At 45.0% G+C, this 17,191-nt stretch overlaps 1 protein-coding gene across 2 annotated transcripts in view; it reads left to right on the top strand.

Annotated features, from left to right (window-relative positions):
• The first annotated feature begins 232 nt into the window (after nucleotides 1–232).
• The window catches only part of GCLC (glutamate-cysteine ligase catalytic subunit), a 36,294-nt gene continuing 19,335 nt past the window's right edge, over nucleotides 233–17,191 (top strand). The window contains exons 1-3 of one of the 2 annotated variants that reach the window (XM_037391350.1): nucleotides 233–463; nucleotides 14,352–14,464; nucleotides 15,946–16,128. In XM_037391350.1, the coding sequence (XP_037247247.1) occupies nucleotides 314–463; nucleotides 14,352–14,464; nucleotides 15,946–16,128 (446 nt within the window). In that variant the 5' untranslated portion in view covers nucleotides 233–313. The remainder of the gene's footprint in view (nucleotides 464–14,351; nucleotides 14,465–15,945; nucleotides 16,129–17,191) is intronic. The other variant, XM_037391349.1, reaches the window with a different exon arrangement.

Genomic DNA, 17,191 nt, shown 5'->3' with positions numbered 1-17,191 from the left:
GCTTCCCTGCCCGCCGGCTCCCGGGGCCGCCCTGAGCGCGGGGCACGAGCCGCCGCCACACGCCGCCGAGCCGGGGCCGCGCCGCCCGCGCGCAGCGCCTCAGCCCGCCCGGGGCGCGCGCCGGCCGGGGGGCGGGGCCCGCCGGCGGAAAGTGCTGAGTCACGGCCTGACGCGCGCCACCGTCACGTGTGGCGCCGGGCTCGGTTCCTGCCGCCGCCGCCGCCGCGGCGCAGAGCGCACCCCGCGCCGCGCAGGCTCCGCTCCGCCGCCCTCCTCTTCCCGGCGCCGCCGCTGCGCTCCGCCGCGGGCCGGCATGGGGCTGCTCTCGCAGGGCTCGCCGCTGAGCTGGGAGGAGACGCGGCGGCACGCGGAGCACGTGCGGAAGCACGGCATCATCCAGTTCCTCCACATCTACCGCGCCCTGCGCGACCGCCACAAGGACGTCCTCAAGTGGGGCGACGAGGTGAGACCCCGGCGCGGCGCGGACCGGCACGGCACGGCCTGCCGCGGCCTCCGCCACCCGGGCGCAGGTGCGGCGGCGGCGGGGCGGGCACCGCGCTGGGCCGCCCCGGTGCGGCCCGGGCCCTGCCCCTGCCCGGGAGCGGGTCCGGCTGCTCAGCGGGCGGGGGGCGCTGCGGCTGCCGGAGGGGTTTTGTTCCCCCCGCACACGCTCTCGCTCGCCCGCCGCCCGCGTTGCGCAGCACGGTTGCCCCGGTATTACCTTGTGGTTTTTAAAGGCTAAAATAAGTTTCGGTGCTTCCGTCAGGCATCTGTAGGTCCGCCTGAGCCGGCCCTCGCTCGGCCGGTGCGTTCCGGTGCCCGTGCCCCTGGGTTTTGTTCCCTCGGCTGCGAGGTCCGGTGGAAGCACCTGCCCGTCTGAGCGCCAGGTAGTGCCGGCGGCTCGGGGCCTCTTCTGGGGCGGGAGCGGGGGCTGGAGGGGCGGGTGGGCTCGGCGGCCGCTGCCCCCCGCTGCGCACCAGCCCCTGCGGGGCCCTGGCTGGCCCCAGGGCAAGGGGACCCGCCGGCCTTGCGCTGCACCGCGTCAGCCGGCCGTTAGCCGGCCGAGGGCGAGGAGGGCTGCGCCGGCTACAGGTGCTTTGTGCCCGAGGACCGTAACTTTATCCATAGGTCTGAGGTGCCTTGGCGCACAAACTGGCGCCGAATTCTGTCCTAGACTGGCAGCACTCTGCGAGGAGCAGAGACTCCCTCCTGTATCCATCAATAGGATTTCCTGAGGGTCCCAGCTTTCCCTGGAGGCAGGGAGCAGCTTCACAGGCACTAGAAGCTGTCTTTGATCGTAGTGGTGGTCTGGTCCAGTGTTTCTCACCTGCAGGTGCCTGTGATGTGACTGCAGGGAAGTCAAAAGCGAGCAGTGTGGGGGCTTGACCATCGCACCTCTGCCTCGTGCTTCATTTCCTTGGTGAATGGCAGAGGCATTTATGAGAAAACTTTTATCCAGGTGGTAACAGTAGCAGCTCACAGATGCTCTTTGCCAGAGGAGAATGCTGTTCTCCTTGTGCGCCTAGAGAGACCTTGTCTTTTGAAGACCTGCTTTTAAGGAATTGCTGTTGTACTTCACATAATTGAGCAAGGCAAGCATTGGAGTGCCCCAGCAGCTTTCAAGGGCAGTGAGTGGGAGCTTGGCTGCTACAGTCTGCCCAGTGAAGGGAATGATGCTCCCAGCATGTCTAGCCTACACTGCCGGGTTTGGCAGCCAGAGTGGCGTGGACTCAGGAAATTTAAATATACTTACAACTATTCCTGTCTGACATCTCTGTGTTCCTACATCTCCTGTATGACTGAAGTTACACTGACAGAAGAGCCTCACAGTCTTAAGTTCAGGAATACAGAGTCTCCTTATTCCTCTGACACTTAGCTTGAGGGTTTTCTCATTAATCTTTAAAATGGGGTACTTGGTTTTCAACGGGTGCTATATTTTGGTTGTCCTTGCTTTCTCGGGATGTGGTTTTGTAAGACAGAGAACACTGATCTGCTTGTGAGCTGGTTCAGCTTCCCTCCCCTTGCTCTAGGCTCCTGTTTCTTCTGCCTTCCTTGCATTGTTACTAAGTGAGTTCAAGAAGTTAAGCCAGCAGCTCTGCTGCTCCTTCTCCTGTTCAGTTTTCTAGGGTGGTTTGTTTTCTCAGCAGAGCTTCCACTATTCCATTGCGAGATTCAATAAATTCTGCCTAATGTGAGGGAAGTAGCAGGAGCATGTGGCAGAAAGGGGCAAACGGAACCAGTCCCTGCAGCACTAGCAGTTAGTGACTCTGTAAGTTTAGCTGTATGATGAGACTGCACCCCAGGACCCTCGTTCTTCCTTTGGTGTGGGGTCTGTGCTGAAGAAAGTTGGGGTTTTTTTGCTTGATAGATGATGGTGTGTTATGTTTAAGGAGATTCACAGTTTTCTTCTGTCATGTCCAGTGTGGTATGAGGCAGAATTTAAGAGGAGAAGGATTACAGCTATGATTCTGGTAAGGAGGTAAGGGCCGTATTTGAAATGCTTGTGAACATTCAGAGGTCAGGTAAGCCAATTTGACATCTATCTCTGATTTTCGCAAATGGTAATAAACTCAGGTGTGGCAACATCTTTATTCTACTGTATTATGCAATTATTTTTTTATGTAACAGCATTTAGGAGCGTGTTAATGTACCACATACTTGTTGCCAGTCTGCTCTTGTTGTGCAAACACAAAAACATGCTGTCTTCCTAACTTACTTTAGCTGTGCTTTAGGTAGACTAATAGGGAAAGCAGTAAATTTGCTTTCTGTTTTTCCTCTCAAATAACTAGTTATTAGAAAGTGGCGCCACGTTTACATGCAGCTTAGATGAATCACCTGACTAGTTGGGCAATTTTCATAAAAAGCCTTTTGTATGCTTTGACCTTCATGTATAAAGTCATAGCCTGAGGGTGTTTTATTGTTTTAAAAACCTCTTGAAGATAGAAATCAAGAATGAAGATGACAGCACTCTCATAATGGTAGAGATGAAATCGGAATAAACAGAATTACTTGTATTCAAGAGATGTTTCTGAGACCATGTTTGCTGAAAGATGTATATTTTTTTTACTTGTTTTTAAGAAATGCTAATGAGGAAGAAACCAACTTTTTTAGCGCATACTGAGTTTGTCTTTCAGGGCAGACAGGAATACTTTAAAGATAGTCCCCATCTAGCTAATGCTACTGTGAAAAGAAATCCTGTGTTTCCTCATGAGTATAGAACCAGCCTTTGCTTTGGATCTATTGTCAAGAGGAGTCTGCTTCACAGTGTGTGTTCTAACTCATTATAGAGTTGTGGTGGTCCTTTTGGGGTGCTTGTAACCTCCTAGGGACTCCATCCCCTGTTGGCCTTTCATTCAGGGAATGAAAGCGTGGGGAATTGTTGTACGCTTTCTGTTTCTTGGGTGCCAGACAAAAGTGTTGAGGCTAAGTGCTAATGGAGCGGGATGGTGGCGTTTGTTTTGAAGGAAGCAAGGCAGCATCACAACTGACATTGTAGGGTGGCATTCCCTACTGCTCTCATCCTTCCCTGAGTAAAGAACTGGCAAAGTCAAAACAGTGGTTCTGCTACCTCTTGAAAAACCGGCTATATTCTTGCTTATGGGGTTAGTAGAACCAAGAATATTGTCTCTGGGCCAGTTCTATTTTACTCCATTTTCCACAACTGCGAAGACTTTGCAACGGAAGAAAAAGGCCCACAAATGTGAGTAGAACAGAGAATAAGACTTACTTAACGTGCACACATACACACACAAAATCCTTCTAAAAGTCTTTTTGAACCTGCATTTGCAGGTAAAGGTTCTTTTCCTCTTAGTCATCCTTCTGCCTCATTTAAAACTGACAGTTGGCCTCCCTGTTTATGCTTGACTTCTCCTGACTTTGAAGATACAAAACGCTGAACTACCTCATTATCCCTCATCAAAACCCCTCGTTATCCTTAATGCCCACAGAAACTGGGCAACAATTAGATCTGCTGCTGAGACCCTGTCACACTAACCGGTACGGTCTCATAGTGTCCTTATGTTTTCTTCTTCCTTTCCCATCCAGCAATGTATGTTTATCTTTGGGTTTGCAGAGCAGTGGTCATTAGGTTTATTAGTTTTTTGTGCAGCAGATAAAAAACCCAGCAACTTTTCAGTACTGTTTTTTAAAACTCCAGTAGAATTAGTAGAGGTATTACATGAAACGGTTTGTGCAGCTTGGTAGATGTTAGTGGTACCAGAAGAGCTCAAAGGGTTTTTGAGAGTAAGGCAAAGCCTATCGTGCTGCTTCCCAGCTTTTGTCCCCAAAAGCTCTCTTCTGTGCCAGTGCATTACACCAGCTTTCTGTGCTGTTTAGTGCCTCTTGTCTGCTGATTGCATTCCTCTAGCTGACAGATGTTGCTTAAATTTCAGTTTGCAGCTTAAAGTGGATACTTGGATCAGACAAATGGAATGGCTGACCCTTGGCTAGGCCCACTGCCGTTGCTTTGTGCAGAGCGTGCACACAAGTGTACGAATCACGGCACTTCACACATAACTACATATATGTATGCTTTCATACATACGTATATGAATGTATACTTCTGAGGTCTGTACTGCTGCTAAATGGGACAGGTTGGTTGTTCTCCAGGCTGGAGACCTATCTGGATTGGGAAGAAACGATATAAGCAAGAAAAGTTGGAAAAGGAAAATTGACAGGGCAAAAAACCAACACAGTAAGGAGGAGCTGCTTCAGCATATGCAAATATCAAGAAAGGTGTGCTGGAGAGAGATCCGCCCAGGAGGAGGAGCGTAGAAAGCAAGCATGGGCAGAACATGGCAGTTTTATTTGAAAGTATGTATGAATGAAATGGCAACTTGACCGGCCCAGCTTTGTTTAGTGAAACTGGGCATAATGACCCTTTGTGTATGAGTCTTGTTCCTGTCAGTATTGGGAGAGAGCACACAATAAGCATCTTCAGCTTTTAGAAAGTTGTTTTCTTCATGGAAACTTTGAAGTGAAATTTGGAGGTCTTGAAAATAGGTTTGATAATTAATTGTATGAGACAGCGCGAAAAATGGGCCACTGCACTGTTTGCAAATTGAAGTCTTCCTTCCCAACTTAAATCTGTGGGATTTTTCTTCTGCCTGTTATTTCTTTCTCAGTCTCTTTTTAACCTTTTTTTGGTCCATCTTCTGTACTTCTGATTCATTCCCCTCGTTATCCATTTTTTTTAAAATTATACCTTGTAAATAAGTTAAATGAGAACTGAAGTGAACTTCTGCTGCTCAGCAGAAGTGAAGCAGCACTTCTCAGATGCTGCAGGAAGAGAGCCCAGAGGTTTCTTACCAGAATGGTCCAAAGGTGTTGCTTCTGATTAGGAGATGCATGACTCCTTAAAACTTTCTTCTTTTTCCTAATGAAAAGCTGGGCTGTGAAAAAAGCTGCTTTTCCTTTTGCATGATTCTTCCCAGGGATCTAGCTATTGCACTGATGTCTTGCTGCTGTTTACAGCCTGTATGTTTTTGGTTTTTTTTCAGGGCAGTAGCAATGTGTAAATTATATGATTGGTGATGTTGCATTACAGTCTGCAGAACTTGAGACTGGTAAAATAATTGGTACATCTTAAAGAAATGGATTTGGGTTCAGTTGCACATGGTTTGAGTCTATTTTTTGTCTGTCACCCATTTAAAATCAGGAACAAAGTCTAGGGCATTTTTTAATACCAGTGAGTCCAGCTCATGAGCTGCATAAAATAAGTATCGCTACTGTCCCTAAAATACACAGCTGAAGTTTTGGTCATCTCTTCGCTAGAACAGTGAGGCTTGGTGAGAGACACACACGTGCACACAGATGTTCAAATAGAGGTAAGGAAGGACTGTAACTGACAAAAGAATGTTGTGGTTTAACCCCAGCTGGCAACTAAGCCTCATGCAGCCGCTGGCTCACTCCCTCCTCAGGATGGGGGAAAGAATTGAAAAAGTGAAATTGAGAAAACTCATGGGTTAAGATTAAGACAATTTTAATAGCTAAAGCAAAAGCTGCACATGTAAGCAAAGCAAGAAATTAATTCACTAATTCCCACCGGCAGGCAGGTGTTCAGCCATCCCCAGGAAAGCAGGGCTCCAGCACGCGTTAACGGTTCCTTGGGAAGACAAACGCCATCAGTCTGAACATTCCCCTCCTCCTCCTTTTCTCCCCAGCTTATGTTCTCAGCATGATATCCCACGCTAGGGAATACCCCTTTGGCTGGTTTGGGTCACCTGTCCCAGCGTCCTCTCAGAGTTTCCCGTGCCCCTCCAGCCCTCTTATTGGCAGGGCCTAAGAAACTGAAAAGTCCTTGACTTAGTATAAACATTCCCAAGCAACAACCAAAACCATCCGTGTGCTGTCAACATTGTTCTCACACCAAATCCAAAACACAGCACTGCACCAGCTGCTAAGAAGAAAATTAACTTGGTCCCAGCTGAAACCAGGGCAAAGATGCAGTAGGTTCAGAGAGCATCACATTGTACAGTAAAGGTGGTGTTCTCAGTTTACAAAAAATTTCGCTAACCTGATGGAACAGAAAAGCAGCAGATGTCCTTTTAGGATAATTACTTTACAAAGCCTAGATGTCCTGTGGAACAAGAGGCTACATGATAGCTTTGAGGCAGAGATAGACACTTACATGGACAACAAGAATAGACAATTTATTATGGTTTCTTTAAATTCCATGTGCTGCCAGATGTACATCCCTCTACCCAAACCACTTAGATAATTGCCAAGTGACTCATGGGATTTCTTTAATGTTCATCTGAAACTCCCTAACTAGCTTTTTATTGTATATGTTGTAAAGAAAACAATCACAAAAAATGCTCGTTGTATTTTCCTGGCTGACAATAATAGAACTTCTTCTAAAAAAATTCAGTCAAGTCATTATACGGATTCATCATCAATATTATGGTGATTTCACATTCTCACTTTGTACAAACTGCTGCAGCATATTGGTGTGCAGAACTTTGTTTTAAAGCTTTTCCTGGGCATCTTGTGCTTAGAGTAAAGCTAACATAGCCTGAAGCCTTACAAAATTGTTTTTTACATTTGAGCTCTTGTCATTTTAAGACAATCACTTTTAGCCTCCTCCTTCCCCAGCGAAATTCCCCGAACAGAATGTGTTTTTGAATTTCCTTCATGCAGAAATTCCTCATGATGGCCCCTTGCCAAACGCAGCATGTGTGGATGCATCTGAATGGGAGCTGTCTTAATCAATGTATTCGCCTGCTTGCCGCGTGGGGGGAAGCAGCACTCGTGCATGGTTTGGTTATCGTGTCTGCTTGTTCAGCCTCTCTCTCTGAGCTTTATTTGGCTAAACAAAGAGACAGTGGCATTATTTGTTTACAAATAGATAGTGCTTCCTTAAGATGTTTTGTAGCTGCACCTGGTATTTATCATAGTGGCATTTCTGGGGCAGGATCTAAAGGTATAACGTTAATGTAGCAGCTCATGTTGCTTGACAGTCTTGAGTGTATATGTGCAACCTCTAAAATGAGTACACTAATGTATGCAAATATAACTCCTTAAATCTTGACTTGAAGATGATGGGTGCCCTTGAAGAGTCTCCATATTTATGCATTCCGTGCTGATTGCTTTGGCTGATGGTCATGAAACTACTTCTTCTGCCTGGCTGTAATCCTCATGTCAGGGAAAGCCTAAACCGAATTACATCTAAACCCTCTAGCTCTCAAAATGTGTGTGATGTGTTAACCTCCCCAGTGACCAATTACTTTGCTTCAGCTCCCTCCTGCTCAGTTCTTCCATGGCTGGGTGATGTGTGTAGGTTGTAGTGTGGCACCACTGACCTATCTGTGAGCTTTGCCGCTGGATGCTATAAGCATGTGACAGTGTAGGACTCGCGGTAGTTTTATAGTAAGATAATTTTTCAATAGCTAATTTTGCAAATCATGGAAACCAGTATGGAGGGGAGGTGGGGTTTGCGGGGCCTTTTCTTTTTTCTTCTTTAAACAAGTTGAGTTTTTTCACAAACAGTGACCAGCCCCCATAGTAAACATTGATTTCTTCCTTCCCACTCTTGGGTCTTAAGAGAAGCTTAAGTTGTCTGCTGTTTGTATATTTCTCCTAAGAATTACTCTGTTCACAGAGAACTTCCTCTGTGGATGTCAAGTGAATTGCTATGGTCTTGTCATGGCATTGTCTGTTCTAATTCCTGTTTTGCCACAGGACTTCCTCTTCTTGCTATGCAGACACCTTATTTTAGTTAACAGTATGAGAAAGGGTGACTCAGAAGGATGAGTACAGGAAAAAAATTTGTTGATGTTGCTTATTTGGTTTGTTTGGTTTTTTTCTTCTTGCTTTCTGATGCAAGTGACAATTTAGAAGTTTGCAGCATCTTGTTTCACAGTTGAATAAATGGTCTTTTCCTAGTCCATAAACACATCTAGCTTGTGTGGAGTAGAAAATATAACTGCGCCAAAAAATCCTTGGCTTTTTCTGTCTGAAACCTAAGAATTCATAAGTGAGTGTCTTAAAGTTGTCTTTGCTGCAGAAATTTAAAATTAACATTGGCTGAGTCTTTCTATATCATATTAACCTCAGGTGTTACATAGTACAGTAAAGAAGAGACAGTTTGTTCTGCAATGGACCGCAACTTGTTCTTCAGAAGTGCGCAAATGGTTATAATATCTAGATTTTAGTTTTAAATAACCCAGTTTCCTGGTTTGTGGTGTGTGCAGCACAGGACATCCTCTAGTCACCTTGTATCACCAGCAGAAGATCTGCAGCCCTGCTGTCAGCAAGTGGGAGGGGGAACAGGCAAGAGCACTTCACTGGGGCTGGCTGTGTTGACTGAGATGAGAGCCCCTGCATCCTCTTCGTTTTCTTTATCTGTGATCATCTTTAATGTGGTGTAGAAGTTCGTCGGTTTTTGCTTATTACCAGTGTAATACAAAGCATTAGTTGTGTTTTGGTTTTGGGGCAGTCTGCGAGTCAGTGTTGTATGGAGCTGCAGACAGTGCTTGTTCATTGGATTGGCCGCTTCCAATCTGCTTGATTTAAGCATTTTGGGAAATACATTTGAATCTTGGTTCTGCTGTTCATGGCAGATTTTTGAAATGTTTTCTGTGGCAGAGAACACCCATGGTAATCTCATAAGCGAAGTGCTCTGCCTCGTGCCGGCGGGGGCTTACTGGCTAGAAACAGGGTAATGAGCCTCCGTGGCATTTCCAGACTTGTTTTCTTCCGAAATTTGCTCCCTCAGGGCTTAGGCTAACCTTTGTGGGCCAGTAAGCCTTTCGTTAAAGGTACATTACCTGCTGGTTATTACTGTGGCTCCATGTTTTATCATAGCGGTGGTGAGAAAATAACTGTGTTTAAAAAAAAATTATTGAGTATTACGCTCTACATTCATCAGAAGTAGGTGTAGCTCTGGAAAAATCTGCTTTTTCCATCTTAACACTGAAAACTTATGGCAAAGGTTCTTTAATGAACAGTCAGATCATTAAAGCTTTGTTCTCCTTTAGACTGCTATTTTAATGTTACACGGTATGTTAATGATGCGTTAACTGACCAATAAATATATGGGGGAACTACTTCCCCCACCCCCATAATGGAGCTTAATAACTAGTGAAAGGGGTTTTGTTTCTTTGATGCTCTTGAAGAATATTTACCTTGATTTTATTTTCTACTGTATACATAGATATATGAGGCATACTGCATGAAAATGATTGTTATGTTGTAGTTGCTTTTAGTAATAGTAAACAGAAGCTATGAGACCTCATCAGGTGTTTAGGAAAAAATTCCTATTTCTCTTAAAGCTCCAGGCCCGAGGGAAGGTATGTATGAGACCACCACTAACAGTTACTCCAAATACATGTGGCAATAGTTGTCTGGTGGAAGGAGAAAGAAGCAGTCAATAAGATTGTCCTTGAGGAACAAGCAGTGGTCCATGAGTAACCTGTGATCATGCTTTTATAGAATCACAGAATTGGTTGGGTTGGAAGGGACCTTAAAGGTCATCTAGTCAACCCCCCCAGCTGTGGGCAAGGACATCTTCCACTAGATTAGGTTGCTTGAAGTCCCATCCAACCTGATATTGAACACTTCCAGAGGTAGGGTATCCACAGCTCGGATGATCAGGAGCATGGTGAAAGGCAAATGCAGGGAACTTTTTCACAGGTAGAGAGCATACAGACTTGCACTGCTTTCCTTTCAAAAAAGCTTCTCTTCAGATCATTCTTCTTAAACTATTTTCTTCTATTTTATAATCTTCTCAGCACCTTACTTCTGAGTTTACCAAAGTCCAGGCTTTATGCTTGCCTGTGTTTTCAAATGCAGAAATACCTTGTGGCAAATACCTTAAAAGGGATTTTAACATTAACCCTAGAGCAGAGGCTTTACTCTCAACTATTAGATAGGTTTTGCTCCCAGCATACTTAGTATGATGGTGAGTATGTGAGGAGGCATTTTGATGTTGGAAAACAGACCACTGTTAAGTATTTGCACGGTGATACTATGTGGGACGTGCATCAACTTCAGTTCTCCTTGTTCCTTAGAATTGCTGCTAGGCGCTTGATTGATATTTCTTCATTTTTAAGTAGCGTCATTTCTGCAGAATAATAGTATGTGTAATTATGGTCAAATAACTCAGGCATTCAAATACAATTTCAGACATACCCGTTTCCAGAGAATGACGATCTTTCACTTGGCCACTGGGCAAGTCCAACACAACTGTTTGGTTAATGCACAAAGAGTAGTTTCGCTCCTCCCCATCTGAGAGGCTTCAAGGTCCCACTTGTGGCTCTTATTTATAGAGGCGACATCAAAGAATTGTCAAAAGCCTGAGATTTCCTTGGTAAGCTGACTGTGAGAAACTGTTCTGGGTGCTGTCCTGCTGGTAAGCTGATGGTGCGTACTCCATCCCCAGAAGATACAGCGGTGGAGTGAAGCTGGCTTGAAAGTACTGTGTAGGTACACTGTGTTGCAAGTCAGTAGTTGAGAGGAAGGAAGCCAGTAAAGAATAGTTTTTCTTTGTGTTGGCTCATGGGTAGATCCGTTGTACTCTGATTAGTTGCTTTAGCTGAGAATTTACTTGGTTTTTTTAATGCGCTGAACTTTGAACCACTGTTTGAGGCTTACCCTGTATGTGTGCGTAGGATTTACAGCTTTTCCTTTGCAACCTTTCTGGCCAAACTGTTTTTCCTTCTCCTGGTAAGGTGCCACAGCACTTCTGCGAGTCAGACAGACCTGGGCTAGCTGGAGAGGTTCATCCACTGAAGCAGTGCTGAGCGTGTCTGTCTGCAGGGCGAAGTTGGGCGGCCGCCTCTTACCCTCTGCAGCCTTGCAGTACGTGCCGCCTGGAGGATCGAGATGCCTAGGGTTTGCTGCAGGGTGAGAGCACCCGCAGGGCAATGTGTCTGCCTTTCTTACCATGACAGGGTGCCCTTTCCTAGCTGCCCCTTAGCAAGGCTGCTTGTCAGCCATCTGCATCAGTAATGTGACCTGACATGTATTTTGCTGTTTGCTAGGGAGCCTAGTTAAAATTGGAGAGAAGTGAACTCTGTAAAGAGCGTGGCAAAATCATGAATTATGGATGCTGGGTGAAACTCCACATATTTGGCTTTTGGACCCTTGAAGCTCTGCCAGGCATGCTGATGCTTTTAGCTTGTTTGCAGTTCTGTGAACTTTATTGTGGGTAGAAAACATGTTGAGAACTCTGTGAATGATGAGCTGAAGTTAAATGTGAAAAATGTGTGAACTCTGAATTTCTCTCCTTCTAGCTGTAGGCTAAATCTTTTGATGAGCTTAAATTAAATTCTTTAAGGATGCCCATTCAGTCAGTCCCTCTGTTGGCGAGATACTCTGTGGGTTACTTGGAATTGTTGGCAGCCATCTGAAGGGTTTTTTTCTTTTCTCATTAAAATTAATGGCAGATCTTGTGTGTGTTAGGACAGCTTTGAAGATTTAGTCAGTGTTTCTGGAGGCAAGAGTAGTAGTTGTTTCTAAAGCTAGATGCCTAAGTGCAATATATTCACAACTGCACTTGGATGATGAAACATTTTGATTTCTTTGCTTCTGCCTTCTTGGCTTAAGTTTTCTTTACGCTTCTGGTTTATTTTCTTTTGTGAAACTTGTAATACATTTATAGAGAAGTAGGGTGTTCTAACCACCAGCTCGTTGCAGTTAGGTTGGGAGAGGGGCTTTACAACAGAAGGCTAATCACAGTAACATTTTCATGTAACGGTGGACAAATGCTTAGCTTTGGGGTGTCTCAAAGGCAGCTGCAGTTCCTTTGTGCTCCCTTCTGCCGCTTGTCCGTGCAGGCTGTATGGTTGGGAGGCTGGGCGTGTGGCGGGCTTGATGTCCATTCATGCATCTGTCTGTATGACTTGGAGAACTGTGCCCTTGTGCAGCTCCTCTAGTTTAGGCTGGGTCTGAGTGAGGATGACGCTTTTGCAAAGCAGGAGGAGATGATGTTGAACATGGTAGGAAACTGGAAGGTGTGAGAGAAGTCCTTTTTTTCTTGCCAGTAATCACGGGTCAAGTGTCACTGGAGAGACTGGTACTAGATAGTAACTAAATTAGTGCTGGAGTGTGTTCTGGTTGACTGTAGCCTGTAGTTATCTCAAGTAATTATTGTGGCGTAATACACACAAACCGTAAAATATACCACACAAAGAAATTGTCTTGTGCAGAAACTAGGTATTATTTTTCCTCAGGGGATTAAAATTTGATCTTAAAAAAATATAGATATATTTAATAGCTGAATGAGTCCCTCCAGAGTTTGTGTCTAATCAGATTCTGTAGAATTACAAACACTTGGATAACGCTGCTTTGTGATTTAGTCACAAATCCCAGCAGAGGATTATATTGTCAACAGTAGCAAGCAATAGCTCTTCCTTGAACACTGAAGCAACCAAAGAACATGAATCCCACAGATCCACTTGCAGCGTGGTGGAAAACACTGCACAAGTTCCCTGTGTTGTGGCAAGCTTTTCCTGTGCGCATCAGACCTCTGTACAAAATAGAGGTTGCCGTAAGCTGGTATGCTTCAATGCCACCATCTTGCATTAATCTGAATTCCTGGGGCTGGAGCAGTGGTGTTTGGTAAGTATTGGTTGGTGCAGCTCTAGGCAGTGTCAGGAAACAAAACTGAGGAGCGCAGCACAAAACCTCTGAGTTGTAGCAGTGGAACTACAGCCTCAATTTTTAACTACAGGTTGATGTTTGTATTAGATGAGCTGTGGAAGTCTTGGAGGCAGAGATTTGAGAGCCTCCAACGAAAGACACTGCGTATCACTGCTGGTTCAGCTGGAGGTTTTCAAAGCCAGTACCCTTGTGATGCATTTCCATGTACTTCTGCTTTTATATGGTAGGCAACACATGGCACTTGGGGGCTGTTTTGTCTTTTCACCCTTCCCAGAAGAACGCAAAGGACCCCCTGGCAGATAGGTGTTGGGAAATAGGTTGTAACAGGAAGTATTGAAGGGCTGCAAGGTCCAGTGGCTGTTAGGTTGCCATGCTGAGTAGTGTTCTGAAAGCCTTTATAGCAGCTTTGATAGCAAGTGTACGTGGTGGTTAGGAAGTTTGACATGAGGATGTTCTAGGTTCAGTTCATGCTTTCAGCTAATCTGTTAGAGAAACAATATTCTTCAGTGCTGGGACGCAGCACAGCTGATGGTGGCTTGTTGGATCGAGTGTGGGTCACACCCCAGAGTAGGGACAGGGGCAAGGAGACAGGGGTCCATGGGTGAGTTATGCTGCTGGGCAGGAGGGGAAGAGAAGGTGGCTGCAAAGCTGAGTCAAGAAGGGATGGAAACCTCAGTGCTGTGCCAGGAGCTAGAGTGTGTTAATAGCAGGACTGATGCTGCCTGTAATGACCCTGGGCTTTCTGTTGTGTAAATGAGGTGTCTTGCTAGTCTTAAAGAGCTCCAACAAGCGATGGGTGTAAAATGGATGTCTTCTTTGTAGAGTGACTCGTTTGTTTGTTTGTTTGTTGTCAGCAGCAGAGACTGACTCATGGAATGACAAAGAGATGTGTGTGGCTAGTAGTAGGGGTTTAAATTTTTTGTCTGAAAGGTAATGTGGAGACAGATACAAATTCAGGAATCTTTTTGCAAAATATTCAGAATTAGAAATGGGGGGGGGGGGGGAATGTCAAGGCTGATTTCAAGGAATTTCAATTCTATATTAAAGATGAAATAAGCCTGCAGCCATCTTCTCCAGAATGGTTTACTGCATTCGTAGCTAGTGATGGTTTGTAAGCTTCTGTAGAGGTAAACTTCATTCTGACATCCTTTTTTTTTTTTCTTTTTTTTTTTAACTTGAGGCTTAAAATTATATGCCAGTGTGTTTGTGTGTGAACAAAAATTACCATTTATTTTTTTATTATTTACAAGGTGGAATATATGTTAGTAAAATTTGATCATGAGAATAAGAAAGTGCGCTTGCTGCTCTGCGGTGAAGAAGTTCTTCAAACACTGCAAGACAAGGGAGAGAAGGTAAACCCCAAGTGAGTAGCTGTTTCTTGTTTTGTTTTTGTTGGGTTTTTTCTCCTGTTATGATACTGTACAGAATTTTGTAGAGGTGGTTTAACTTTCAAGTCTGCTGTTGTAAAACTGTAAACCACAAATACAAATATATCCTGGGGTGCAGGAACTGAAAGATTTTGAGTACTCTTGCATGCAGTCCATCGCGCCTTTTGTCATGTCTGCGGGGGGGGGGGGGGGGGGGGGGGGGGGGGGGGGGGGGGTGGGGGGGGGGGGGGGGGGGGGGAGGGGGGGGGGGGGGGGTGGGGGGGGGTGGGGGGGGGGGGGGGGGGGGGGAGGGGGGGGGGGGGGGGGGGGGGGAAGGAGGTGATAGGTGGAGTGGCACAGAAGTTGCAGTTCAGGTATTTGTTTGGTCCTTTGCTCTGGTTTTGTGTCCTGTGTGTTGCACAGATAAACCATGTACTATAGTCCTTCCTGACACATAAAGCATACTTACATGTGCACTTGCTGCCGGTATCCCTGGCTACAGGAACCAAGGGGGGCTGGCTGATAGGGGAAGCCTGTTGCCTGTAGGAGTCCTCTCCTGTTCTTGGCAGAATTAGGAAGGTAGATTGTAAGGATCGCAGGGCAGTTCTCATCTCATGGAGTTTTCAAGGGATATATTACATCCTTATTTCAGCTAAACCAGAGAACTGTAATTTACCTTCCGAAGCACCGTATGGCAGCAGAGGAATGGAAACAGAGGCAGCCAGTGTTTTAGGCTGAAGAAAGCCTAAAGCAGTTCACAAGCGTTACAGGACAGTATAGACACAGGGAGAAAGAAGGCTTTTGTGCCCTGGACCTATCTGCTTCTTTGTAGGTACTTTAACCTCATCTTCTAGTGAGGCTTTCCTGCCTGCCTCCCTCACAGTTGAAAGCCTACAGAAGGAATTCCTTTGCTTTTAGGCTCAAAACTGTTACTAGCCAAAAGAACAGTAGGAGAGTTGTGGCTCTGCCTCTGGTGGTATGCTCCTTAGAGATGGCATGGCTTCACAAGGGATGGGAAGGGTATTACTTTTCAGGGGGTGACTAGGTGCACTCATACTTAATTTCCTAGCCTGATAATTTGTGAAAACAGGACCAGGTATTCACAGGCAGTAGGAAGAAGAAATTGGGCATAACTCTTGCCTTTGCTTGTACTGTGGAAGCAGTAGGATGTTCTGTATTTCTGGTTTCGGTTACAACTCCAAGAAGCAAAACTTGAGACCAGGTGGTTTACAGTTTGACATAGGCAAATCCGACTTGGCTCTACAGCAATGCTTCCTACTGCTAAATTGTGCTTTAATTTCTTTTCGCTGCCGTCCTGGCAGTGAGGTTGCATTGGAAGGTACATTGTGTTACTCTATCAAATAATCAAATTTAGGAGATTTTTCTTGAAAGTTGCGTTCTTTTGGAAATTCTTACAAATAAGCCATCTTTTCAGAAGTTGTAGAAATATTTAAATGAGACTGTTCTTTTATTGTAGCCACCCAACACTCTGGCGACCAGAATATGGAAGCTATATGATTGAAGGAACACCTGGGCAGCCATATGGGGGAACCATGTCTGAATTCAACACTGTGCAAGACAACATGAGGAAGAGACGGCAAGAGGCCGCTTCGGTGCTCAAAGAAAATGAGGCTGTTTGCACTGTGACATCATTTCCAAGGTGAGATGGTTGTTAAAGTGTAATGCTATATTTCCTGTTCTCCTTACACACTTCTCCTTACTGCATGTAGCTAAACTGTACATGAAAGAGAGCTGGACAAGATTCAACTAAAGGATTTTGGCTTAATGTTCCAGTTGTATTTCCTGGAATTGTTATTGCAGTGAGACAAACAAATAAGCATCTTTTATATTTTTAGGTTACTTCTGATCTGTGATGATTTTGTATTAGGAACAAATACCAGAAATATTTGTAACGTGAAGTGTTGTATATACTCTGCCATCTTGAATTGATATGGCGAATCATATATATGAGAGTTCTCTTTACCTATTTTGCAAGAATTGATCTTATAAATACCAGTTTCATAAAACATGGCTACCTGCTCTATTTTTTAGCACTGCTTTTTCACTAAAGCACCATGGAAACTTCCTTTGGTGGCTTTGGAGCACACAGTAGAACAGGAATGTGATTATTCTTACAAAGTGAAGACTTAAAATTTCTGTAATACTGTACTTCCTGAATCTAGAAAGGGAGAGTACCTCTCCTGTGTTCATAACACCCTTGCAAAAGGTAGATTTCCTCCTTTTTATTGCTGTAAAGAGACTTGAAAATTAGATTCAGGAGTACTTTATTACCTATGATAAACTGTACTTTGTGACTTTCCTTCCAAACATAATTCCTAGGCAGGGATTTATTACATCCATTCTAACTAGCCTGGTCAGTCGAATGAAGATCGTTATGCTTAAAGTAGTAAAAAAAAATCGCTTTGCGGTAGAAGAGGAAGCAGCTGGCCTTACTGCCTGATTTCTTGTATGGGTAACAGAATGCAGTGGCCCTAAATTCTTGCTGAGAGCAGGAGCAGTACAAAATGTGACTTAGCAGCAAAGTTCAGATACCAGAATGCCTGCATTATGCCCCATGACTGCTATTTCAAGAACACGGTGCTGACGAAATATGCTGTTGCTTTATTTGAGCTATACTAGATATTTTTGGAAGTATTAAAGAGCTTATTTAAAGTCCAATGGTTAAGTAGTTCTCGGTGTGTTTCAAAATTGAGGGGGTTTTG

The sequence above is a fragment of the Falco rusticolus genome, chromosome 6 (genome assembly GCF_015220075.1).
Source record: "Falco rusticolus isolate bFalRus1 chromosome 6, bFalRus1.pri, whole genome shotgun sequence".
NCBI classification, from domain to species: domain Eukaryota; kingdom Metazoa; phylum Chordata; class Aves; order Falconiformes; family Falconidae; genus Falco; species Falco rusticolus.
This window is presented reverse-complemented; position numbering and strand designations above follow the sequence as displayed.